This window comes from Vanacampus margaritifer, chromosome 4 (assembly GCF_051991255.1).
Source record: "Vanacampus margaritifer isolate UIUO_Vmar chromosome 4, RoL_Vmar_1.0, whole genome shotgun sequence".
NCBI classification, from domain to species: Eukaryota; Metazoa; Chordata; class Actinopteri; order Syngnathiformes; family Syngnathidae; genus Vanacampus; species Vanacampus margaritifer.
In genome coordinates, this window is record NC_135435.1 from 9,270,555 (window position 1) to 9,296,391 (window position 25,837).

The window sequence follows — 25,837 nt, forward strand, 5'->3', positions numbered from 1 at the left end:
GTTATTTCACTTACTTTACACATCTATAAACATTTCAACATGGTTAATATATGAAATAAAAAATTAAAATGTTAATAATATCTAACAAGAGTAAGAATTTTCTAGAGGGGCTAAAAAGAGCGGCTAGCGTGAACTAGCTGGAGAAGCTAATAAGAGCGGCTAGCGGGAGACGCTAGCAAAAGGTAAAGAGAGCAAAGCCGAGGGAGACAAGTGGCGAGAGTCCGAATCATGGGACTGAGAGGACCACTTGCAGGGCCCAGCTTTGGAAGGTAAGCTGTCCCATTGGGTACAACACGAGGTGCAAGCACCTCCAGAGGAACATGAACGAAACATGTCAGCCTCGTGTAAGGCGCAGTGCGACCTATGTTATATAATGAGGGATTACTAGACCCACAATTATATATGTGTGTGTATGTATATACATATACACATATAAAAAAGTATGTTGAAATGATATCTTTTTTTTCTGTTGCATATTGTGAAATTAAGTTTTTCAAAATGATTAGTTTGCCACTAGATGGTGCCAAATACTAAACACTGTCCAATAAGAAAATTTAGTTAGAGCCGTCCCTCGTCTTAAACATATACCGGGAAACATTTCAGAAAACACACAGGGAGATTAAGAAAATGCATTTATTTCGTTTTTCTCCTTTTACATTTTTGAAAAAAGCTAGTTTTAAAGCACAAAGTTTTACTTTGTGTATAAACACATCTATTTATGCGACTAAAAAAAAATGGTAGCATTTGCACATTGTGCTTCAACTGGGAAATCTGTAGTACAACCACTCTGGGTCTCCTGTGGTGACACAATCAAAGTAAACATTTTATTGCATAAATTAAGCAGACTCAGTGGCAATTATGTAAGCAGATAGTGAGGGGAAAATATGAGGGGAAAAAATTAGGAAAAAGAAAGTTGTATAGTTATAAGACATTGAATAATAATAGCATTTTTTTTGTAAATGTTATGTGTTGCACCTCATATCACGGAAAGAAACAGGGAAGCCAAAATAGACACACACGCATATATTTTAAAGTATCTTAAATAGATCTTGTGCTTTTGTCTGAATAACAAAACATTCAACTATTCCACAAATTAGTCTCAGCAAAAGAGACAAACAGACCCAACCTGCACCCTCTTTTAAATGAAACTATCAAACAAAAGAACATCTTTTTGTCCATTTCAGTTTAAAAAGAACCCCGACTGTAATGACAAGTATGCTCTATATTATTAATTGGTTGTCAGTAAAATAACTATGAGATTCATTTTTCAAAAATCCTTTCCAGTTTAATACATTTTGTAAAAAACTTTATTTAGACATACGCCACCATTGTTATTTATGTCGCAACGCATTCAGTGCATAGAGACGTTGAATGGCAGCTGGCTCTCTGCCAAGCAATGTGAAACGCCAATAAAGAAAGGAAGATAAGTAAGCCTCGTAACGTTCCTAAAGAAACAACATGCGATCGGGAGAGTCACCCTCCCCCACGCCGTGCTTTCGTCATTCACCAGACGCATTCAAGAGTTTTGATCGTCCCTTTGGGAACACCACGAGGCTTAACTTGCTTTCGGCGTTTCACATTACTCGGCAGCATTCTACGTCACTATGTACTGAATGTGTTGCGACGTAAACAACAATGGCGGCGTAGGTCCAAATAAAGTTTCTACAAAATGTATTACACTGGAAATGTTTTTTTGGAAAACGAAACTCATAGTTATTTTAGTAACAATCAAATAAATAATATAGAGCAAACATGTCATTACAGTCTGGGTTCCTTTTAAAAGAATCGGTACAAGCATTTGTAGATAAAAGGCATCACATGGACAAGATGACTTAAGTTCATGAAATGCTTTAAGTTTTGCACAAAAATATATACACATTTAAGTATCCTTACAATGCAACTTTGGTATAAACAAAACAGAGTTGCTACTGTGATAATGACATGAAATTAGTTCCTGGGAAGAAAGACTATAATATTAAAAAATGAATAAATAAAAAGAACTAGCATTCATTAAAAAAAAAAAACTATTAGATTTAGTTTTATGTTGCAAACTATGTAACAAAAAAGAAACCCTGTAGACTAGCATAAGCATAGCAAAATAATCACAGGAAACCGGAACTGATTTAACCTTAGTCCAGACGGCTATGTATAACTCACAAGATCAATTCCGAACCATGCCGAGTAGAACCTAATGATGGAGAACTAGAGTCACATCACCTCTAATATGAAATTATCAGGACAAAATATCATTAAAATATACTTAAACCAACATGTCACATTATATCTCTCACACATGAATTGAATCTTCATCTTAAACACTGTTTACATTTACTGTCAACGCATCAAAACATATTTGAATCAAAAGCACTGTCAAGAATGGAGCCAATCATCAACTACTACATTTTGACGTCCTTGAATCAAGTTGATTAACCCAACAATATGAGTTCTTACGTGACAAAGGAGTCATTTTGGTGAACGCAATCCGATGTGCAAAAGGTCAAAATCAGGTGAGTAAATTTGCCAACTTTGAATTATGCCGTCTTCAATATAAAATGTAGCGGCAACGCTTTGATAAAATCATTTCCTTTGTGCAAGCACGTAGTTTTACTTTGGCATGTAAAGGAGATTTGAGGCCTACTCTAAAATAGGACGACCTTCAGCCTCCAGGAATTTATTTGAATTAAATTAAAATGGAAAGAAAACAAAAACAAAAAAACCTTAAGAGTGGCTGTTGAAAGCAGAGAGCTTGATTACTGGCTAGTGTGCTTCCACTGTACGCTAGGTCAATAGTAGTGTCTTTCAGAAAGTCTCTTGGTTTTACGGACTCAACCCACTGTGTGCAGGCGTTCCAGTCCTAGTTTAGATGGCTGAAATGTAGGTTTCTTGGCATGACTCAGTCTTATCACACAGGGAACTTGGCAACACTGAAAATTCCGAGTTTTTTGATGTATGATGCACTGAAGGAAAAATGAGAACCCACTGGGGAGGGGAAACCATTGAAGTCTGTCAATAAGTCCCTTCAGGCTTCTTGAATAGTTTATCTACATTTTTCAATAATCTAGATTTTGAAATTATCTGACCTGGCAACTACACTTGTCAGCTCAATTCATAAATTGGAATTATGAGTTGAGATGAGAGAACAATTTCTAGAACTGGGCAAATGGCATATTGAAAACAAACGAAAGGCGCTAAAAAACAACATTTCATAGAAGTGGCTGTGCAAAGCTGTCTTACACCATTTTGATTGAGGTCCCTACTGTAATGAACAAAATATTGACAGCAGCTTATTTTCATCCACTTTGCATATGTGGGGAAAAGAAAGCTGTCCATGTTCAAAAGTTGCCCGATTCCAAATCATGCAAAAATAGGCTTACTCGACAATTATTGCCCATCTTGACAGGTTTAAGACCGTTTGCATCCGTTTAGCCAAGAGCGCAAATGCTACAGTGTTTTCATTTACCTTACCTCCCATGTACAGTAAAAGATTGGATTGTTTTCTGTGATCCTTAAAACGGAAGTCAAGCCAAAATTCTTCTTCTTTAAAATAATTTGTTGCGGGCCCCACTAATCTTAAAATGGTATTCAGATTAATACTGTGTTTGTGCAAAATAGACTTTTTCAGTCTTGTTGTGAATTTTCAGTCACCAGCAAAATGGCCGTCCCCCACAGATGGATAAAAACAAGCGGATTTTGTTGCTTGATTCATATTCCAAAAACATAATATTAATCAGTGCTTTGACTAGTGGGGGCGCATACAATAGATGACTCTAAAGCAAATTCTTGGGTTGGCTTCCCCTTTAATGAACAGGCTATAAAGTATAATGAAAGATGCCATCTGTAAAATAGATAAAGCTAGTACACAGATGCTTCTTTCTATGTATGTTTATTCAAGTTGTTCTAACACACACTTGCCAATATGTTTCATGATGATGTCTAACCTTTGGATTGTGATGCAAACTATTTGCTAAGATTATTTATTGGCAATTTCCTCTTCCAAACGTTATAATATATTCAGTTATTTACATTTACTTCCACATATATCTATGATGAAAAGTAAAAAAATACATCTGAGGAGAATGATGAATGATTGTTGAAACGGTCTCACAATTTAAGTTATTTAAAATTAGTTCCTGAAGACAAAAACACGTGAACAATACAGTCTGTGCATAATTACAAACACTAGCTCTTGAAAAAAAGGGCGTGCTACAATTGGTGCTGCAGAGAACACAACACCCGTAACAGAGCGCACACGTTCTAATGTTGAAAGCTGCAGCTACTTAAACATCCTTGGGATTAAAAAACACACATTCTACACTGCAATGCATTCAGAGTGACGCACACTATAAGCTTACTCTTCACATTCAGTCAATTTGAAGTCTGCCTAGTTGTGCTTTGCGCGATTCCCTTTCAAGTAGCTCTTCCAGCGCTTCACTACATCCTTGAAGAGGGGCGAGTTATCTATTGATGCCAGCAGCTGGAGCTGGTTAATGTGCGTGGTGTGATAGTCCCAGCGTGCCAAGTTGGGCGCAGTGCCCAACATGAAGTGGCGCAGGTCGTAGATGCTCCCCGAGCCGGTGTCAAAGAGCGGCAGCATGGCCTTCAGCGACTCCATGCCGCGGCTAAACAGCTGCCCGGCCTCCTTGCCCAGCTTCTCACCCGCTGTCTCGCTCAAATCGTAGAGTCCCAGCAGGGAGTAGATGAAGCCGTTAAGGACAAAGGAACTCGGTGAGGTGGGATACTCTTCATACCAGTCAAATTTGTTCATAAATACCGCTTTGACCCCGTGCTGCGCTGATGGCACCCTATAGGGTCCGACTGCCTTCAGCGCAGCGTTGAGGTAAGCGTGGTCCTTGGTGAGGAGGTATGCTCTCACAAGGGTGGACATGGCCTGACCTTGGGCCATTGCCGAGTACCAGCCAGGGTCTAGTGGCCGGAAGCCCTCGCCCAATTTACGCGTCACCATGATGGGCCAGCCGCCATGTTCGTCCTGGTTGCGCCTCAGCCAGTCGCTGGCAGCAAAGAAGGCGGCCATGTGGGCAGTGGTGGAGATGGTGATGTTGTCAACAAATCCACGCCCTTGAAAGAGTAATCGCACAACTCGCTTGGGCATGATCTAAGGATAGAAAGCAGTTGAAGTTTCACTTAAGACCACCACTCATAAAAAATGAATAGTCCAAACTTTGCATTTCAGTTGACACATGTTAATGTGTCATTTGATTAAAAATGTATGTGAAAGAGCAGCTGAAGCAGTTTCCAGGGAACCTCAACAGTCAAATTGATGATTTTGTTTTGGAAAAACTCCGCCTACTACAAGATGGTGTCACATATGTCACAACACATGGCAAAGAAACATTTGTTGTGCTTATAAGAACAGGACATTAAAAAAAAATGCGACATAGGAAAGTACACACATGTCAAAGTCAGGCTACTTGATACTAGAGTATGGCAAAGTAGACAATAAGTTTGACTGCAATTTTTAAGTGAACTGCATTTAGTATTTGTGTGGAGCATCTCCCAAAGCAGAGGCATTAATCTCCTTCAGCACATTATATTAGTCACTCATCAAAGTACGCAAGTTGTACTGCTCACAGAAGTGAATACATAGTTACTTAAGCTTGTGTGATAGTTAAAAATGGTTTTAAAAAAGTCAAATACATGATGATTTTATGAATGATGTTCAATACCACTTTTTTTTCCCCAGACCGAAACCAGTACGAATACTCAACTCTTGAGTAGTCACAGACCGATGCCAAATACCAGTAGTACATAAAATTCCCCAAAACTAAAATGACACAATTTTAAAGAAAGATAAATATATCCATTTTTCCTTATTAAAATTGCATGAAATTAATAGCAAATTTCTATTCTTCTTATTTCTAGTTAATTATCATAAAATGGCCCCAAGAGGGTGGCCAATCACGAGTACCGATACCTAAAGCTATTGAACGCAGAAAATTCAATTTTGAATCGCCACTGCAACTTGTCGCTGAAAAATTGAACTGCACAACCGCAGACAGAGGCCGGGAAATTCAAACCCGAATCCAGTCTGTGCAGGAGTACCCGTTGTGAAAGGTAAGATTTTAATCTATTAATTAGAAGATGTTCCAGCCGTAAATGGTCAAATAAAAAGGCTGTTGTAAATATATTTTGAGGCAAATTGTTACATCGAGCAGCTTTAAAATAAAGCTGGTATCGAAGCTGACTTGCCTTTAAAGGACTAATTTCCCCTTTTTACGCCCATGGGTCCGTCATCGGTCAACAAAATTAAAGTTGATAAGAGAACACATTTAATTGTCCCAAATCACCCGGTGGATTTAACTTGTGATGAAAATTAGTGTACTTTTTGATAGCGGTGCACAACACTAAATAGCCCAAATTTTAGGAAGATGGGGTTTGACAGCCGAATTTTGACATTTTAGGCAAAAAGGGGCAAGGCCGCCTTCCTTTGAACCCTTACATCTTAGTAACTACTGGGTCAATCTTTACAAAACAAGTATTTGTTGGAAAGGGAGTTCAACAAAAACTCAAATTCAGGAATAATTTAGAAGATTGGTGCATATTTTTGTAAATTGCGTGACATTAACAAAACGTTCCATTAACTGTAATCAGCGATGTCAATTTTTTGTTTAGCAGCAAAAATGTCTTTATTTATTTATTTATTTTTTAGAATGTTACTTAAAACATCGGCAATGGACTTAAAGAAGACAATATAACAGCAACAACTTGACTCTAAAATAGGTGAATTCTTTTACCACAATTTCCTATGGGATGATTTAATTCTACTGTAAATCTGAACAAAAAACAGCAGCCCACCAACCTTTGTGGCTTTGACAGCCTTGGTGTTTGACAAACCAACACCTTTCCTCAGGTCTGTGAGGAGGTCACGCGTCAGGGTGCTCCACGTGGTCCGTGGTCCGATGCCGTAGGTGATTTCACGATCTTTGAAGGCGATGAGTTGCGTATTGGTGACATAGCGGATGGCGAAGGGCGAGCCTTTCTCTGTAGTGTCGAGGATCACAGACAAGCTGCCGTTGGAGGTGAACTTGAGGTCCAAGCTGAGGATGAAGTCTTTGGTGTTATCTAGAGGGAGCGATACTGCCTCCGAAGACTCTGTGTGGAGATAGAGTAGTGGCTAATGGGTTAAAATGCAGGGTAAGAACCAAAGCTCACAAAAATGCAGACGATTTCAAATAATTTTTTGCTCCAATATGTCTGGCCCCAAAAAATCTGCATGATCAAATATGACAACAGACTATTTTTAACCCTCTGTTTGTATTCTCAAGATAAGCAAGATTTAAAAAAAGTCACACGTTACAATTTCCAATAAAGACATGCTTTTCACTATTGGTGTACCTTGCACGCACTCACACACACAGTGGAAAGCTATTTCAGGACACACAAGACAGATGTGTCATTGCATGCTGTGCTTAATTAAAAGTAACAGAAGGGAAAGATGAAGAAGAGACAGAAATCAGGTAAAGTACAACACCAGGTGGCATTGCAGTAACTTCGTTTTCATCAGAACTTGCAGCCTGATGTTGGTCTGCCACAAAAGGCCCTTTCACTCAATTATGTCTGTCCAAGCTCAGCACAATTTTTTCAGTAAGTTTGAGGAATTCACTTCAATCCCCTGAAGTGCCAGCAGTTCTCAGAATAATCCTCTCTTTGGCCATGTCACTTCTGCACAGCCAAAAGAGCTCAAATTACTCAAACATCAAGACCCCTTCAAAGTTGGTGAGAGGTGAAAGGGGAAAAAAAGGATCCCAAGAGAAGTAATGGAATGATGGGTCATAAGAAAAATTTAAGGCAGCCAGACAGCACAAGAAGTGAAAATGAGCCAACGGAGAAGGCAATTGGCAACCAGAGACATATTTCTGACAAAACATACGGCAAGATAGTAGAACAAGGAGAGGACCACAGACACAAAGGCGGTCATCAGAAGGAAATGAAGGCGAGCGCCAGTCTGGCAGGGGCCTCTGAATGACTACGGCTCTTTAATGCACTCATAAATCCATTACTTAAGGCAATGCAAAGAGTAAGTGGATTTGTACTCAAGACTCTGTGATTACCCTGCCATCAATAAAGGATGGCTAAAGAATATAGACAAGATTCCACCTCTTCTGTTCTTCACTTGACTGTGGCGGTTTAGCAGCAGGTGACAGGGATGTCGTAGTTAAACTACTAGAGTGACTGATCCTGTTCACACAAGGCACAAAGGCAGGCAAAAGGATCCGATTGTCAACAGTTAATACATGCTTTATTTATGCATGACTGTGCACAAGACAGATGTAGAGTAGTGTGACTCAAATAAGTTATTATAAAATGATTACTATGTTATGTAAGATGCAATGCCAAAGTGAAAACAGAATACCAAGAAGCGTATCCCAACAATCTCTATTGACTAAAAGAATCATTTACCCTGTCTAATTCAGAACTTGAGGTGTATCTTTGACAGTACTGACAGTTTTGTAGCTTGATTTCACACACTTTATATAGATACAAAATGAACTGGTCACATTCAGCTCGGTTAACAACAATTTTGCCACAGACGTCCCACTTCAGGATTTTCTCAACTGTCATCACGCGGACGACTTTAAATCTTGTTGTGACAACTTCAAATCTCATCTTGTCTTTTCTGGCTAGGTGACTCTCATACTCTTCCATTAGTGTTCTAACTGATGCTTTCAATGCAGCTTGAAGCATAGTTTTCCTGCCCTCTGAATGCTAATCATTAGAGCCTCGTTTCCACTGACGGTATCTGCTCTGCTCTGCTCGCCCCCCACTCCCATCCATGAGATTGTGGGTTCGATCCTCACCCCTGCTGACCACGTCGAAGTGTCCTTGAGCAAGACATTGAACACTAATTTGCTCCTAGTGAATCTGGCAGCGCTATAGCTAAAAAAACGCTATATAAATAGCAGTCGATTCCATCAAAATGGGCGAACAGGGTTTAAACTAGACTTGTATGACAATTGCTAAATTGTTACTTGCAGTACAGTACAGTTAATGTTTTTTTTACGGGACTGGTTTTCCACAGAAAATAACCTAATTTATTTATTTGGAACAATTTCAATTTGTTTTGAAATTAAGTAAAACTGTCCATTTACCTATTAGCGAATATTTTTCAATATTTTCTTTTGATAAAAAAAAAATTGATGCATGAATGCATTTTTGAGGATGTTTTCATGTAAAATGCACACTGTAGGTTTGTCAACGATTCTTTGAAGATTTTTTTTAAAGTTAAAAACCCCCAAAAAACAAAAACTATTGTTTCCCCCGATGTATATCAATGAGCGTCGCAAACAATTTTCGCTATTAATTATAATAATTATAATTATTAATTATAATTAATTAATTAATTAATTATAATTAATTAATTCCAATAGCTCTACTCAACTATAAGGGCCATTCTTTTAAAAACTAATAGCCCTACTACTGAAATGATTTGTGATGCACTAAACCAGGGGTGGCCAAGTTCGGTCCTCGAGAGCCACTATCCAGCCTGTTTTCCATGTTTCTCTCCACTAACACACCTGATTCATGATCAGGATCGTTGTCAGGCTTCTGCAAGCTTGCTGATGAGCTGATCATTAGAATCAGCTGCGCTGAAGGAGGAAGACATGGAAAACAGGCTGGATAGTGGCTCTCGAGGACCGAACTTGGCCACCCCTGCACTAAACTGAAAATGCTTGGCCATAATTGAAAACTAAAATTGCTGTGGCAGGAGAATTTTGGGGTCATATCCACACCGTCCTCCTCAGCGCTGTCAGTTCAGCAGGCAGTTGGAATATGCCGCCGTGGCTGCTCTAGGTGCACTTGGTCGGCCACGGCGGCGTGGCGTACTGCGAACACCAGCTCGATCTTTTTTTAACCCTGTTTTTCTCTTACACCCTTTTTTCTTTTAAGACTTATTTTACCACAAACTCCTAAGCAGTGTCCCGCGATGTCATGGTGCCAGCAACTTCCTACTAGAGAAAGCAGGGTTTCTCGTTGGTTGACACTTGCTTTTGCATGCGTCATCATAACATCATGTTTTCGGCTGTGTCTCTCTATCTTCTTTCGCCGAAAACCAAAAATGCACTTTTGGGCCATTGTCAGCCAAACATTTATTGTGATAAGATTTTTAAGTGCATCCCTAAAATTGATTTATGTCATTTATACTACAAAGTTTCTGAAAAGTAGAGCTGCAAGCGCACAATGATTGGCTCTGTAAAATCAATATTAAAAAGAAAAAGTTTATCAAGGATGAGCTGGAAATATGTCAATTTGTTTAAAAGGCTAAATCTGATTCATTCAAATAAATTAGCATAATGGTGGTGGTTTATTTTTTGCACACTTGTCTCTTTTACTGCAGTGACAGAAAATGGTGCAGTGGATTTTGGACACTTCGACAAACCGTGTGGCAATAAAGGTGCTCAAGTAGTGGGCAGTGCAGGAATGTGCAGATTCCGGGCAGTGCAGGAATGTGCAGATCCCAGACAGTAGGTTATTATCAGCGGACTGACAAATTGATCCACTTGTCAGAGGATTTGAGATGGTGCTCAACACTTGTGCCCTAGATACAGTAAGAACCAAAATGTGAGGAGGAGATAGTGGAAGGAAGCAGGAGTAGACTAAGACAGAAACAATACATCAGCGGAGGAAAACGATAATGTATGTAAAGATGGACTTTCTGATTAAAGAGCAGAATACAGACTCCCAACAGATGGAGTAAGTATGACTGCAAATTGCAATGGTGGGTGGAAAACAGAAAACAGTGGTAGACGACAGCGTGAAATCTGCAGCTAGACAAGGGAGATAAATGGAGGATTAAGAGCGCCGAGAAGAGACTAAAGAGTAATGACAAAAACGCCAAAGCAAGAGAGCGATGATTGCACGTTGAGCCGAAAAGCAAGGTGAGCAAGGACAGGAGAGAGAGGGGAAAAAAGTGTAGAGCCTGGCACTGCAAAGAAATTGTTGATGATGAGAGGCTGGAAAGGGGAGGGGGATAAGAGGAAAATTACAGTACAGACAGCAGCTCAGTAGAGGACAACTAGAGAGAAAACAGCAGGTGCTCTGGACAATCATGACAGCTCACACACTAAGCTTTGGTTGGATAATTTTCATTTCTGTTACACATACAGTCACATGTTCCTTATACTATACCTTAAATATTCACACATTACACTGAGTACTGCACAAATAAACCACATGCACGCACATACACCCACTATTAAAGTATTTGCACATAATCTGCACACTGCGCTCACTTCTTTAGCCAGCTGCTGCCACAGATTGTTCTTCTCCTTTGCTTGTTTTATTGACAGAATGACTGGCAAAATGTTGGATGATGGAAATAGTCAATTCCAGCATCACATATCAAGTCACTTTAAAACAGGGGTGGGCAATAAATTTTATAAAGGGACCATGTAAAAACCTAGAACGGTTGTCAAGGGCCACATCAACATGTACATGTACAGCACAGTACTGTATTATTTTTATGGTAATCCACTGTAGAATTAAGAGTATGATACTGGCGATTCTAGCTGCCAGTAGTTTACCGAAAAATAACGGTAATTTTGTTAGTGTGTAAAAAAACAGTCAAATGCAAACGAAGGGTTGACAGAATAATACTGTAATTTAAATTTTTGGAACAGCCCAGTACTGCATTATTTTTTACGGTAATCAATCACAGTAGTACACTGTAAAATAACACCATGCTGCCGGCACTCTTCGCTGCCAGTAGTTTATTGTAAATTGATGTTTGTTTGTTTTTTTACAGTGAGTATTTGATTTTTTTTATTGAGTTACAGTTTCAATTCACAATCAAAATTATTCCACAAGTAAACTCCTTTCACTGACCATTAAGGCAGCAGCCACGCTAATTTCTTATTACCATTATTTTCGTGTCATTGTGTCAAGATTGTAGTCTCGTTTTAACTATTATTGCATGTATACCAGTTGCTGCAGCCTCTATCTATCCAGCCTGAAGAATGTTTAGTCTGCTCATTGAACTAGCCTCAATCTTATAATAGTCTGAAACCTATCATGTTTGATTTGAGTTCTTCTGTGTATTTAAGTTTTAGCTTTTTTTTGTCTGTCTTTGGCATTATTAGTGTCAAATAAAGACAGAAAGAGCAGCACAGGCTAACTGGTACAGAGCCATAAAGAGATGGCTATCAACGTCGCAATGTCACAGCTTCGCTCATCGCCGGCAAATATGACTGCGAGAAATACAGTAGCTGTCATGGCGTCTCAACAAATACGTTCCGGGAGCTATTACAAGCTTGCTTTAATACAACTAGTGTAACGCAAAACACGTTTGGATGCACTTTATCTTGATATTTCTCCTTCAGACTACCACAGGTACACTTTTAACATTATGAGTAGTTTTTCCCCATCTTACCTTAATAAAAGTGAATGTCATTGTCATCATCGCATTGTCGGATCCTTTTCTTTAATCAATTTATTCCTCGTATTAATTTAATGCTTTCATGCAGTGCTGTATCCTGGGCAGAGCCACACTTGTAATCATGAACGAAACATCACTGGGAAATCTGTAGTCATGTCAAACTCACATTGAGTTTGGATGACAATGTGCATATTGGAACACAATGACGTTTATGATATTGTTTGTATTGCTTTTGTTATGATAAAGCCAAACCATAAGGCTTATACTCTGTTGTTCATTCCAGATTATGAATTCATGGCTGTAGTTCACCAAATTGGAAGATGGTAAACAGTATTATCTTCAACAGATTATGATGTCATGGCCGTTATGTGAAAATTGTTGCCCACTTTCAATTTCAGCCGAGGCATCCTTGAAGGGGGATCCCTACTTTTGTGGATTTCAAGCATTCTTCCTTTATCTCCAAATAGGTTTTGAGTTTTTCCTTCCCTGGTTTGGGGGTTGAGGTCAGGGGATATCTTGACTACGAACAAAAAGCCCACTGGACAGATCCTGAAACAAATCAAGGGTGAACCTAAATGCTATCTTTCCGAGGTGAACCAGTCACAGGCAGCCGTTTATGACACTGCATGACTGAGTCGCACACATACAAAGCGTACTGCCCTGAGCGTGTAAATTATATCGAACCTCCTCCTACAGCTGTAGTTAACAAGCGCTAAACCTCTTGCCTCAAGGCCATCTGGACTTATGGAATGCTTACATACCTGGAGCACTGAATTGGCGAACTGAGGAAGCACGGCTCTTGTCCTGGACACGGCTGAGACTGCAGCCCTTTGGCACATTCCAAGTTGCCGCGCTTGCTCGGCTATCTCTCTCCTCGGCTGTATCATAGACCACCAGGTGGGGTGGGCGCTCTGTTAGGTTTTTGCTGTAATGACTCAAGCCATACTGGGCAATCTGGATGGCATAGAAGTAGCCCTGAGGACCCCACTGAGTGGACAACGGCACGCCTGTGGAAGAGAAAGGAGAAAATCTTCACAAGCTGCATGGACATTTTGTTAAGTTCTGCAGAGTAACACAAGCCTGACAATGTAGTAATAACCACGCCTAAATAATACCACTTCACATTTCAAATCGCAACAAAACTAATGGAACTAATGGTTGGACCTACATGAAGAACAGTTACAGAACCTTGCAAAGCGCAACAGTTCAGTGGCGTTCGGTCACCAGGCTCAGTCTGCAGAGGCCAAAGTAGTCAACCTGGACACCACACCATATGTGGAATTAACTCATAAGCTTCCATGGCTTTTTTAATCTTCAAACTTAGTGCTGCACAGAATCATGTGGTGACAACTGTTACATTTTTTCCCCCCAATTTAATTTCCTCTTCTATAACTCTAGTTTTGAACAGATGCCAAATCTATGGAGTCTGGGTAAATAACTGTCCGCAGGCAACGTATATTTTCATGTACTAACAATCAAGCAAATGAAGACAAAGTGAATCATGAGTTGTCTCTGACAAACCCACGACTGAACTCCTAATAGTCTTGTTTTGCAAATGGTTTTAGTAGATGACAGTATTCATGCAGCTGAGAAGCAGTCTTTTAAGAGGTGCAGAAGCACAAATGTGTCAACAGACAACAGTTTGCGAATGCAATATGGAAGCTTAATAGACTTAGAACACTCAATGTACTGCACATAAAAATTGCACAGTGTGCAGCTTTCTTGACTGTGTGCTTGCAGGCCTTTTCAGTTGAGCTATAATTATTTACATTTTTCACATTAATTAATTAAAAATAACATCTAAATCCTGTATAGATCACAATGATCACCATTTGAAATGAAGAGCATGTTGAATGCTCTGAAAATGAGGGTGTAAATACAAAAAAATAAACATTAGGCAGACTGAGGAGCCCCAGAAATAATGGACAACAGAAGGAAATTATATTTTTACTCAACCTCAATTTTTTGGTAACGATTAATGTATATACGTTTGTCCATAAAGTAATTGGACAACTCTTGTGCTCCAATTTAATAATGAATAAACAACCGGAGACATGCAAAGTCTTGTAAAAGCAGATCAAATAAAAGTATATCTACGCAAACAGCCTTACCTTCCACTCCACTTATGCATTTCACTCGGTCACGGACCTCCACATTGTATCCCTCAAATGACATAAAGACCCCATTTGGGTGGTAGGGCTCCCGTTGAGCATAAACCTTTGAGTAACTATGTTGAAACTCAAAGCGATCATAGCCATCATATTGCACTACTTTGCCATACACCTCAAAGTATTTTTCCATCCAACTGAAGGGCATGTAGATCTCTCCACCCTCACGTCTGCCTTTGACTGTGGATTCATCATTAATCAGGCAGTCAATTTCCTCATGCTTGTTTCCACCAACAACAGGTGGGGGTTCTGGAGGTTGTGGAGGATGTTGCTGGCTGCTGAAGCTAGCATCCCCATCCTTGGGACTTGGGGCCACCAAAGCAGGTCGAGGCAAAAATCGTAGGGTGGTGTTGCTAGAGCATCGATTCCACAGCAACACAGTGATGAGTGTGAAAAGGGCGCAGATGACAATGAGGGTCTTATAGTTGACTCGAGCAGCTAGGCAACGCATGGTCACAAGTCCCCTAAAAGAAGAACAAAAAACACTGTATCAAAATTGGAATGCAATTGTTGGGTCCACAAAACAAATATTTTTTGCTAACAGTCAGCAATTTAGTCTGTTACAATATATGAAATATGAGTAGTACCAGTATTTGTCAAAATACATTAAACTGAATCCTTCTAATTTGAGACCAAGGATAAAAAGGACAGTGTTCAGTAGAATGGATCAATAGTCAGATTCAGCATTGTAATTAAAACAGTTTGACTTGGCCTCTGAGAGGACTAATCAATCTGGATACGTGGTTATATGCTTTTCTCCAGCATACTTCAGAGCCAATAAAAAAAATCTATCGCAAAATCCATTCATCCATCTATCTATCTATCTTCTCTCCCGCATATTCTCACTACATTCGCGAGTATGCAGGAGCCTATCACAGCTAACGTTTTTGGAATGCTAGTTTATTTTTCACTGACCACACCAAGCCTGATTACATCTAGACCTGGTCAATCAAGAAATCACGTAAATAGAATCTGTCTAACAAAATGAAGTTGGCCAAAATATCTAAAAAAGATGCAACAAAATGCCACGATCCAGCGTTTACATATTGTCCCACTCATTAGACCTTTCTTAAGAAGTTGACACCACCCATATAAAATTTATATACAAAAATATATACTCGCACATTAAAACTAGAGCTGCTACCAATGATTATTGTACTTGTCGATTAATCTCTGGTTACTTTTGTGATTAGTCGTCTATAATCAGATATGTCGTGAATCATGATGGGCTCTTTAAGCAGTGATGGAGCAAACAGAAGAAATAAGACAAGAGGACAATGTTAAGGTACTGCGAAAGCAAAAGGATGATAAAGTCAGTAAGATTGAGAACATGTGTGAGTGAATATTCAAGTCAAGTGTCAGTTGCACTCCCATTTATGATTGTCGAGGAAGCTTGTAACTTTGGGACTAGTACAAAAAAAATATTCAGCATTTGAGAGGTTCCTATATTAAGTCTTTTTGGTGATAGCCTTGTGGAGCTACTGTGAGCCATGTTGTGGTGGCCCTGCCAGAACCCACACTGACTCTGCATGCAGTCATTATATAAATAACATGATAATTTTCAACGATAGTACAGTATTTCAAATTTACCAGCATCTTTATAGTGCATTATTTAACCTCTTAAAAAGCTTTTTCTGTCTAGCTTCTTTTTTTTTGGTATGTTACAGGGCTTTTTGCCGTGTAAAATCAAAACATAATTGTTTTGTACGGATATAACCTGACTTGCAGAAAATGTGTGCAGCATGGTAAAAAGATCAACGATTATTGAACAATGTCAATGTCAATATACCATAAAATATTGAGTATTGAATATTTAAAAAGTAAAAATATTTGATTTCATCCTATTCTTTTAAACCACATTTGTATTGGGCCAGCGTCAGTGTTCCGAGTCACAAGACCATTTTACTGTAGAAAGTTAAAACTAGTTTGATTCCATCAAATACTCAAAAAAATAAGCATACAATAGTTGAATCAGACAGGATTCTTAAACAATACATAATCATATATGGCTCCAAAATATGAATTTGACCTCTGTGTCCGTCACAAGATGCTCTGAATGTGTATGTTGCATTTTGGTGGAAAAAAGAGGGCTGTACTCCAGCTGACTTTCACACAAAGACAAGACTTGCATCTTCAGAACGTTGTTAGTTCACTGAAAAGGCCACTGACTACTTTGGAATATTAAGCAGCTCATGCTGTTGGTAGTCAAAAAGGATTTTGATGGAGAGCAAGAAGCTTCAAAGACGCTTTGAAGGTATACAGTATAATGCTCGGTCTGGGGCAGATATTACAGGATGGAATATGAAAACAAGGGAACAAAGGGTTTGCGATGGGAGGAGGGTCAAAGAGGTGATTCTTTTCTTTCTGCATAAGCAAATATCACAATTCATCTGAAAAAGTTGCTCTTAAAATGTCAACACTTCAGACTAGTGATTGTGAGTAACTGGAGTGTTTTTTTTTTAAAGAAGGAAAAAAAGAAAAGTGGTGTGCAGAAGTTATTTCACCAACACTCTTACATTCAAGTAAACAACATTTTTGCACTTAAGAAAATGTAGGAATGGAACATTGTCACTCTTACTTCTTGTGCATAGGTGATGTAAGCATGTTGTGCCACTTAAACTCGTTTTTGTTTTGTTTTTTACTTTGACTGAAATTGCAATGAGAATCTGCTTAATTTGAGCCTAGGCTAACTCCTTCCTAATAACAAACATTGATTCACAGTTAAATGCCTGGTAATGATAATAATGTGTTGTCACTGAGCAAGTTAAGAAATTTGTTACGTTCTTTACTTGATGTGACTGAATAATGTGCACGCCCGCATTTGGCTTGTGGCTCAGTCGAGAAGAGGAGGGAGGGATTGGATGGATCAAACCATTTATGAGGCAAAAGGATGGGAACTCAGTGTTTCCCACAGATTTTAAATCTACTTGGGTGGGTGGACTCGGGGTGTGTGTGTGTGGGGGGGGGCTGTCAGTCTTGCTACTCTAACCTCATGATCCACAAGTGAGTGACGCCGAACTAATGTTACATGCAATTTTTTTTTTCAATTTTCTACTTGGATGGTGGCCAGTTCACTTGGGTGGCTCGCCCAAGTATTAAGATGGTGTGGGAAACACTGGAATTGTATTTCGGTGAAAAAATATTAGGTTTCTATCGAGTACTGTATGGTTTGAACCTATTTCTAGCTTGTAAAAAAGGGCATATAGTAAATACATTTTGAGTGTGCTTGAATTTATTTAGGAGTGTTTTAGCACACCCAAAATCATGGCCAGGAACTTCCAGCTTTGCACAGAGAGGCATGATAAACCAAGTGTACTGGTGGCAGTAAAGCATACCATAGTCTAAATTGGAAAGCCCAGTCAATTCAATAAAGGCTTAAAGAGTCTCCTGGGCCAAGGTCATGATTCCCTTCGCAAATGAGGGGAAACTTGATTTGCAATCCAAATGAAGCATGAATGTCAGAGATGTGTAGAAAGCATCCACCACTCGCCACTATATGCACTCAAAGATTAAACAAAGATCAGATCATTGCAATACTGCGTGGGAGAAGAAAAAAATCAGTGTATAAAATAGTGATGCAGCGAATATTCGGCCACCAAAATTTTCGGCCGATAATGGCTATTTTTATTATATTTATGCCCTGCTTCCCTGCGTTTGGGTCCGCAACCACCACTACCCCCTGACAATTTTCTTTCTTTGTGGAGCAGTTATGCTAATCAATGACTTAATTTGAGAAGCGACTTCTAATTTTGAGGACCATGTTTTTGCAGGTTAATCCCAGACACATTAAAAATGTTTGAAAAGAAAAAGAAAAAAACAACTGGCTAACCAACGGTTTTATTTCTTAAATTCACATTGTGCTCAGCTGCACACTGTATTTTCCTGTCGAAACATTTGCAGTGGGGCAATTTAAATAACAAATGTAAATTTCAGTTTAAACTTAGTAGTTCTGAACGGGTTGTATGGTCTTTTAGCACAGCTAAATTGAGTAAAAGCCAATTACAGTCAACTAGAAAATGGAGCCAAGCCACACAATTGTCATTTAATAATGCAGAGACAAGCGAAATGTCACACTCCACCCACCACCACAAGTCAAACCGCAACCTGTGAGAAATGCCATATACCACATTACATTATCACTGCGCAAGAATCCACTTTAGCAAGCATGGACACAACAAAAGGATGAAGGCATGTGATGCGTAACTGTTAAGACATGTTTTAGATTCCTTTGCCTTACTCAGCTCAACTCAACCTTATTTATAGAGCACTTAAAAAAACAAAACAATAGCTGTATACAAAGTGATGTACTACATAAAGTAAAAATCAGAAACATAAAAACAAAGTTAAAACAAATTAATAACAATACAAGACTAAAACAATGCCTGAGGGCAACTCAACCACTGAGGGAAGTGTGCGTTTGAGTTTGATCATCAACCATCATGGCAGAGAACAGCTGCATCAACAAAGTAATTGGGGGTAAAAAAAAAAAAGGTGGGGGGAGGGGGGGTCCCAAAGGTTGTGGGTTCCATCCTAAGCCCCTCTGACCATGTCAAAAGCATCCTTGAGCAAGATACTACTGACTCATTAGTTGCTCCAAGTATGTGCATTCGATTCAATTTCCTGCATTGAGCAGTGTCATTCCTTCCTTCATGTGCTATGGGAAAGATGCACTTTACCACTCAGAAACTCGCAATTACGACTGAGTCCCGTTCATGTGCTTTTGTCATAAAAAATACACATGGCAGCTGCTGTCGTCTTCGCTCCTAAAACCGAACATTTACGTCAAATGAAAAGTTGTAAAAGGACAGAACATTAAATTGTGTACGTTATGTAATTGTGTAGGTTCTAAAAACTTCTAGCTAGTGTTGTGTCGTTCAAAAAGAACAAGTCTTTTCAGTGAACATGAGTGAACGGATCACTTGCTGAAGGGATTCGCTCTTTTCTCAGTTTATTTGAGCTCAGCCGCGGGCATGTCGTCAATTTTCACAAATAACCATTCAGTGTCAGACCAAACGGGGGCGTAACTTTACTGATCGTACTACCGCCCTATTGGCACTGCTGAATGAGACAGTGACGGGGCTTCCCGTTCACGAAGACGCCAACGTATCAGTGAGTGAATGTGCTACTTTGCCCGTTCGCCTACGAATCGTTGAGTGAATGTACTGCCACATCAGTTCAGTCAGTGAACGTAGTCTTGCCATAAGTGATTCACGATTCGCCAACAATTCACCGAAACACCACTCCTTTTGTGCTTGCGGGGACAAGCTTTCATTGGCATGCGTTTCTCCAAGCTAAAGGCTAATGCGGAGTCCATCCAAGTGCTGGGGGAAACACACCTTTCATGCTGTGTGTGGGGTGAACAATTATTTCTTTTAAATGAACCGATTGTAATGGTTCAGTTCACTTAAAGAACTGACATGCCCATCACTAACGATAACACCTTTATCCATCCATTTTCTTAACCGCTTATTACTCACAAGGGTCGCAGGGGTGCTGGAGCCTATCCCAGCCAATCTAGGGCACACACAGAGACGACTCACACTCACAATAACACCTAGGGACAATTTAGAGTGTTCAATTAACCTGCTGTGCATGTCTTTGGAATGTGGGAGGAAACCGGAGTACCTGGAGAAAACCCAATCAGGCACGGGGAGAACATGCAAACTCTACCCGGGAAGCCTGAAGCCCGGACTCGATCTCACGTCCTTTCTACTGGGAGGCAGACGTGCAAACCAGTCATCCACCGTGCCGCCTGATAACACCTTTATAAAAGTGTTAATATTTTTTACAATTCACAAATCTGTCGGTGCTGTCCACTATGTCGAAAGTTGAAAAGCTCTCAGCTCAGAAACCCGGGTATAAAAATACATTTCCAGTTCTCCAGTGGAAAACAAGACATGAGGGGGTGTTCATGACGTGTAGTTTTAAAATTGATCCGACATTATTTACCATAATTTCAATACCACATGAAGGGAACATTAGTGTAAATGCTTGTCTACATGTGTCCTGTGATTGACTGATGACCAATCTACCCCACATATTGGCCAAAGTCAGGTTAGGTAGATTCGAGCTCACTCACTCACCCTTATGAGAAATTTTACTGTACACAAAATATGTAGCATTAACTAATGCCCTCAAAATATCGAATACAGTACTAATGCAAAGTCGTATGTTAATGCTTTGTATACTGTTAAACAGCATAGATTGTAGAGGTGTGCCCCAAAAAAATGGATTCTCATAAGAATCACAATTCTCATTTAGTATGATTCAGAATCGATTTTAAATGTCCCAAAATCGATTTTTTTTAAATTATTTATACTTTCTTCCCTTTGTTTGTGTGTGCCTTTATTTGGAGCGCTGTTCATATTGTACCCGATTTGGCCACTTAGGGGCAGTGTGGTTCCACGCGGTCTGATACACTGTTAATTTGTAGCCACATTAGAGAGTAGAAGGACAAAGTCACAATCAAGTTATTCTAATAAAAGTTTATTTTCTGCAGCGTGGAGCCGTTCTTTTGAGTGATAAAAGTGCTGCGAGTAGAGCACTAATTAGCAAATCATTTTCAATCAAAAATTGTTATTAATCGAAAATTGATTCAGAATCGAATCGCACACCCAAAAATCGGAATCGAATCGAAAGACATTCAGATTCCCACCCCTATTAATTTTTTTTTTTTTTAGGACTACTGTTAAGAACATTCTAATGTAGTGTCAACATCATGCACAGGTCTATCAGGTGTATTAACATGCTCACTGCTGCATTGCATTTGAATAGATTTCAAACAAACAACACAAAACACCTCTGTGCTACTCAATGTTTTTACTTTTCTACTGTTCATGCATCCACTAAGTCAGAGAACAAACAAAGATATTGATGTGCTGCTGCATCAATATCTATGCATTTAACAACAACTCTATTATTTATAAGTGTAATTAATAAATATACAAAGAACTTTAAGTTCCGTTTTTGCAGTCTTTGTATTGACATTGTATCGTTTCAATATCGCTATCGAGGTATTCTAAAAAAGGTAAAATGAAAGAAAGAACTTGTAAATGTCAGTGAAGTAGATCGCATACCTTGACCGACGCGTGGTTGACTGTCTCCCCTCAGTTTACAATAACTGGACAGCGGCAGATAAAGCGAACCCTTTGTATTGTCACTTCATTCCGTGTATTTTGCAAAGGGATGGAATCAGGATGATTACAGTGAGAACAGATTAAAAGGCAACAGCTAAGCCCGGGTCAAATGTGTGTGTTCTGTCGGGGAATAAACAAGGGTAGATAAGTTCACACAACTGCTGGTAGGGATCCGAAACTACCAACTAGTGCAGAGCCTCCTTGCGTAGCCACCTCACAAGTCACAACAATGGCAATAACAAAAATGACGATTTGACCACTGAACAATAAGTGAGCACAGTCCCCCAGCAAGTGGACCAATTTATCTTAAGCAGACATGTCGTTAGCATACAAGCTAAAGGGTGGTTTCAGATGCCAGTGAGGACACCGAGCTTTGAAGTTACTGCATTCTTTTTCTAGTTCAGTTATCAAGAACCGATGTTCTCGATGCTGTCACATACACGGGACGGGAAAGTAATTTAAAGCACACATGTGTTTTTAGAGAGGAACTGTGAAGGGGTGTTTCTCTCTCTCTTTTTGGAGTGGCTCGTTATGAATATAAGTGTGGTCCAGCTAGCTGTGCATTTGAGTGTGTAAAAAAGGAAGCCAAAATACGGGCTGTTAGCGAGCTTACCTGCAGCCAGTGGTGATGAACGGAGCAGAGCCGAATCTTGTTTGCCACGCCGACAGTAGTTTTTTTCCCTGTAGGTTAGTTGAAAAGAATCCTACTTCACCCTAGGCAGAATCAACCAGGGAGGACAGACAGCAGGCATCGCCTCCCAAGCACAACAGCGACTGAGCACTGGCGGTGAGCACCGTCGGGTAGAGACAGCAAGGGTTTCTGATATCGCGAGATAAAACGACAACTCCACGAACCAATCAAAACGACGCATTTCTTTGCCAACTCTCCAACTCAAGGAGAACGAGAACCATCTGTAGTCTTATATATTTGTCAATAAAATCATGACCATTTCATTGAACGATTTGTTGTTTTTTACGCCTCTTAAATAGAGACAAAATTATCAAAGTCATTTAAATATTCCCATGATTACTGTAGTCGGGGGGAATCCAGAATATAGCAGAATTTCACACGTTGGGACTTGTCTCGTTCTTTCCTCTTGATTATATACAACATGATTGACATTAAATTCTCAGTGTAGTTCAACACTCATCTTTCATATATATATATATATATATATATATATATATATATATATATTATTTTTATTTATTTATTATTTTTTTACTGCTCCCTTAAGGCATGTCATTTGAGTTATATTGCTTTACCATGCCAGTACGGTGAAATAGTGGTTGCTCACAGAGCTGAGATTCTGGGTTAAATTTCAGATCCAATCTTCTTGTATGTAGTTTGCATCTTCTAGCAAATTTCTCCCACATTTCTAAAACACATTTTCTAGGTTAATTGAAGACTCTAAATTGCCCATTGATGTTAACTGGACTAGGTAGGCTCCAGATCTATAAAGGACCAAAACTGCCCAAATTAAAAATAAGTAGGCTAAATGAATATATAAATAAATAAATAAATGAAAACAAAAGCGGATATAAAATATTGTTCAAAAATTACATTTAAATAATGAATAGAAATGGAAATAAAAGCAAAAAATATCTATCCAAAAACAAATAAATAAACGTAATAAATGAATAATGCTCTCAAATTTATTTATTTCATGCTGCAGATGCCATGTCAGCATGGAGAGCTCCAGCAATGGATGACTATCTTGACCACTGTCACCACAATTTGTTCAAGTCGCAAGTTCTATCTTGTCCACTGTCACAACTTGCTCAAGTTGCTTTGGATAACAAAATGTCATTTTAGCCTATTTTCTGAGCTACAAACTCATAACCAAATCACAATTATTTTGTAGAGAAAAATAATAGTTATTTTAATGTATAACAAAAAAGAATCATTATTCTCAGTCACAGCATGAATAACACGTAATTGACATTAAGTTTAACCTAAAGTAGCCTCAGAAGTGTTTGTCAAACTAGCTGTTCACATTCATCAGCATCCAAGCTCTCGTTAGCTCTCAGTTTTTAAAAGCATTTATTAGCATTAATTATTTGGTGAATACAGCATTGCTCCCTATCATATGATGTTGCTTAATTGTTGTTTATTTAATTATCAAACCACACCAAATTAACAACTATAATCGGTTCATTAACAGTCAAATATTTTGCAATATATTTTAACGAAAAATAACTTTTATCCAATTATTTGATTAATCAATGAATGTAGCCGCAAGGGGGCACAAGCCATTGTCTTCTTGTGCCGGTCCCAAGCCCGGATAAATACAGAGGGTTGTGTCAGGAAGGGCATCCGACTTAGAGTTGGGCCAAATCAAATATGCAAATCAAATATGCAAATCAAATATATGACTTCCATACCCGATTGGTCGAGGCCCAGGTAACAATGACCGCCATTGGTGCTGTTGACCTACAGGATGCCGATGGAAACTGGACTACTGTAGAAGGATAGGAGGAAGGTGTGTTCGTAGGAAGAAAGAGAAGAGGAACACAAAGAGTCTAAGACTGAGAGTTTGGACTTTGAATGTTGCAACAATGACAGGAAAAGGTAGAGAGCTGGTTGACATGATGCAGGAGACCAGATGGAAAGGGAGCAAAGCTAGAAGTTTAGGAGCAGGGTTCAAGTTGTTCTATCATAGTGTAGATAGGAAGAGAAATTGAGTAGGAGTTATAGTGAAGGAGGAATTTGTTAGGTGTCCCTACAACAAACTGATCTATACAGATTGGCAAGGCAGAGAGACAGAGACGGACGGGAAGGACGTGCAGCAGGTTAGGGTAAAAAAGGATAGTGATGGAAGTGTGTTGACAGATGCCAGTAGTGTGATGGGAAGATGGAAATAGCACTTTGAAGAGTTGATGAATGAGGAAAATGAGAGAGAACGAAGAGTAGAAGAGGTGACTGTTGTGGACCAGGAAGTAGCAAAGATTAGTGAGAGGTGAGGATGAAGTGTGGAAAGGCACTTGGTCCTGATATACCAGTAAAGGTATGGAAGTGTCTAGGAGAGGTAGCAGTAGAATTTCTGACTGGGTTGTTCAACAGGATCTTAGATAGTGAGAAGATACCTGAGGAATGAAGGAGAAGTGTGCTGGTGCCCATTTTTAAGAACAAGGGAGTTGTTGTGGCAACTACAGAGGAATAGAGCTGATGAGCCACACAATGAAACTATGGGAAAGAGTAGTTGAAGCTAGACTGAGGGCAGAGGGGAACATATGTGAGAAGCAGTATGCTTTCATGACAAAAAAAGTACCAAAGATGCAACATTTGCGTTGAGGATGTTGATAGAGAAGTACAGAGAAGGTCAGAAGGAGCTGCATTGTGTCTTTGTACATCTGGAGAAAGCTTATGACAGGGTACCCAAAGAGGAACTGTGGTTTTGTATATGGAAGTCTGGAGTGGCAAAGAAGAGGACTGTAAGACAGTGGTGAGGTGTGCTGTAGGAGGAAAAGACAGGAGAAAGAGCTGGAAGTGGCATGGATGAAGATGCTGAGGTTCTCTTTGGGAGTGACCAGGATGGATAGAATCAGGAATGAGTACAACAGAAGGACAGCACACGTTAGAAGCTAAGATGGTTTGGACATGTCCAGAGGAGTGATAGTCATTGTATTGGCAGAAGGTTGCTGAGTTTCCAAATACCAGGCAGGAGGTCTAGAGGAAGACCAAAGAGGAGGTTTATGGATGGAGTTAAAAAAGACATAAAGGTAGTTGGTGTGAGAGCAGAGGATGCAGAGGACAGGGTTAGATGGAGGCAACTGATTCGCTGTGACGACCCCTGAAGGAAAAAGCCGAAAGGAAAAGAAGAAGATTTGATTAATCAGTAGAATAACAGATAGAAGAATATGTATTCGAAAAACATTTGATAGTACAGCCCTAGCTGACTGCTAAACTATTGTTTGGAGTATTAGACAATGAAGATGTTGCTTGCTTAAGAAATAATGGTAGTCAATCTCAACGTGAAATTCTCTTCTTTAATACTACACAGTTATGTAGCATTTTTTGTACATTTTTAATTTTTTTGTTTGCAAAATGATGGCGTTAATAAAAGGTATAGATTACGTAATTTAGGTCACCAGTGACGGCCCAGGTCCGAAACTTCCCGCCCTCCACTGCAATTGAGCAG

The 25,837-nt window shown here is 39.3% G+C and overlaps 1 protein-coding gene across 1 annotated transcript; it reads right to left on the reverse strand.

Moving 5' to 3' along the window:
• Positions 1–619: 619 nt before the first annotated feature.
• glceb (glucuronic acid epimerase b) lies at positions 620–24,876 on the reverse strand. The gene is made up of 6 exons (XM_077564285.1): positions 24,081–24,876; positions 22,309–22,376; positions 14,503–15,023; positions 13,153–13,398; positions 6,818–7,110; positions 620–5,113 (listed from the first exon to the last, which is right to left on the reverse strand). The coding sequence occupies exons 1-6, from the start codon at positions 24,114–24,116 to the stop codon at positions 4,382–4,384; spliced, it is 1,896 nt and encodes a 631-aa protein (XP_077420411.1). The 5' UTR covers positions 24,117–24,876; the 3' UTR covers positions 620–4,381.
• Between the last annotated feature and the right edge of the window lie 961 nt (positions 24,877–25,837).

Excerpts from the sequence above, each read along its gene's own strand:
- glceb (XM_077564285.1), bottom strand. The coding sequence starts at position 24,116 with ATGGCGGTCATTGTTACCTGGGCCTCGACCAATCGG. Across the intron at positions 22,377-24,080 it reads CCTGGGCCTCGACCAATCGG|GGAAAAAAACTACTGTCGGC; the intron begins GTATGGAAGTCA and ends ACTAACCTACAG. Across the intron at positions 7,111-13,152 it reads TCGCCAATTCAGTGCTCCAG|AGTCTTCGGAGGCAGTATCG; the intron begins GTATGTAAGCAT and ends ATCTCCACACAG.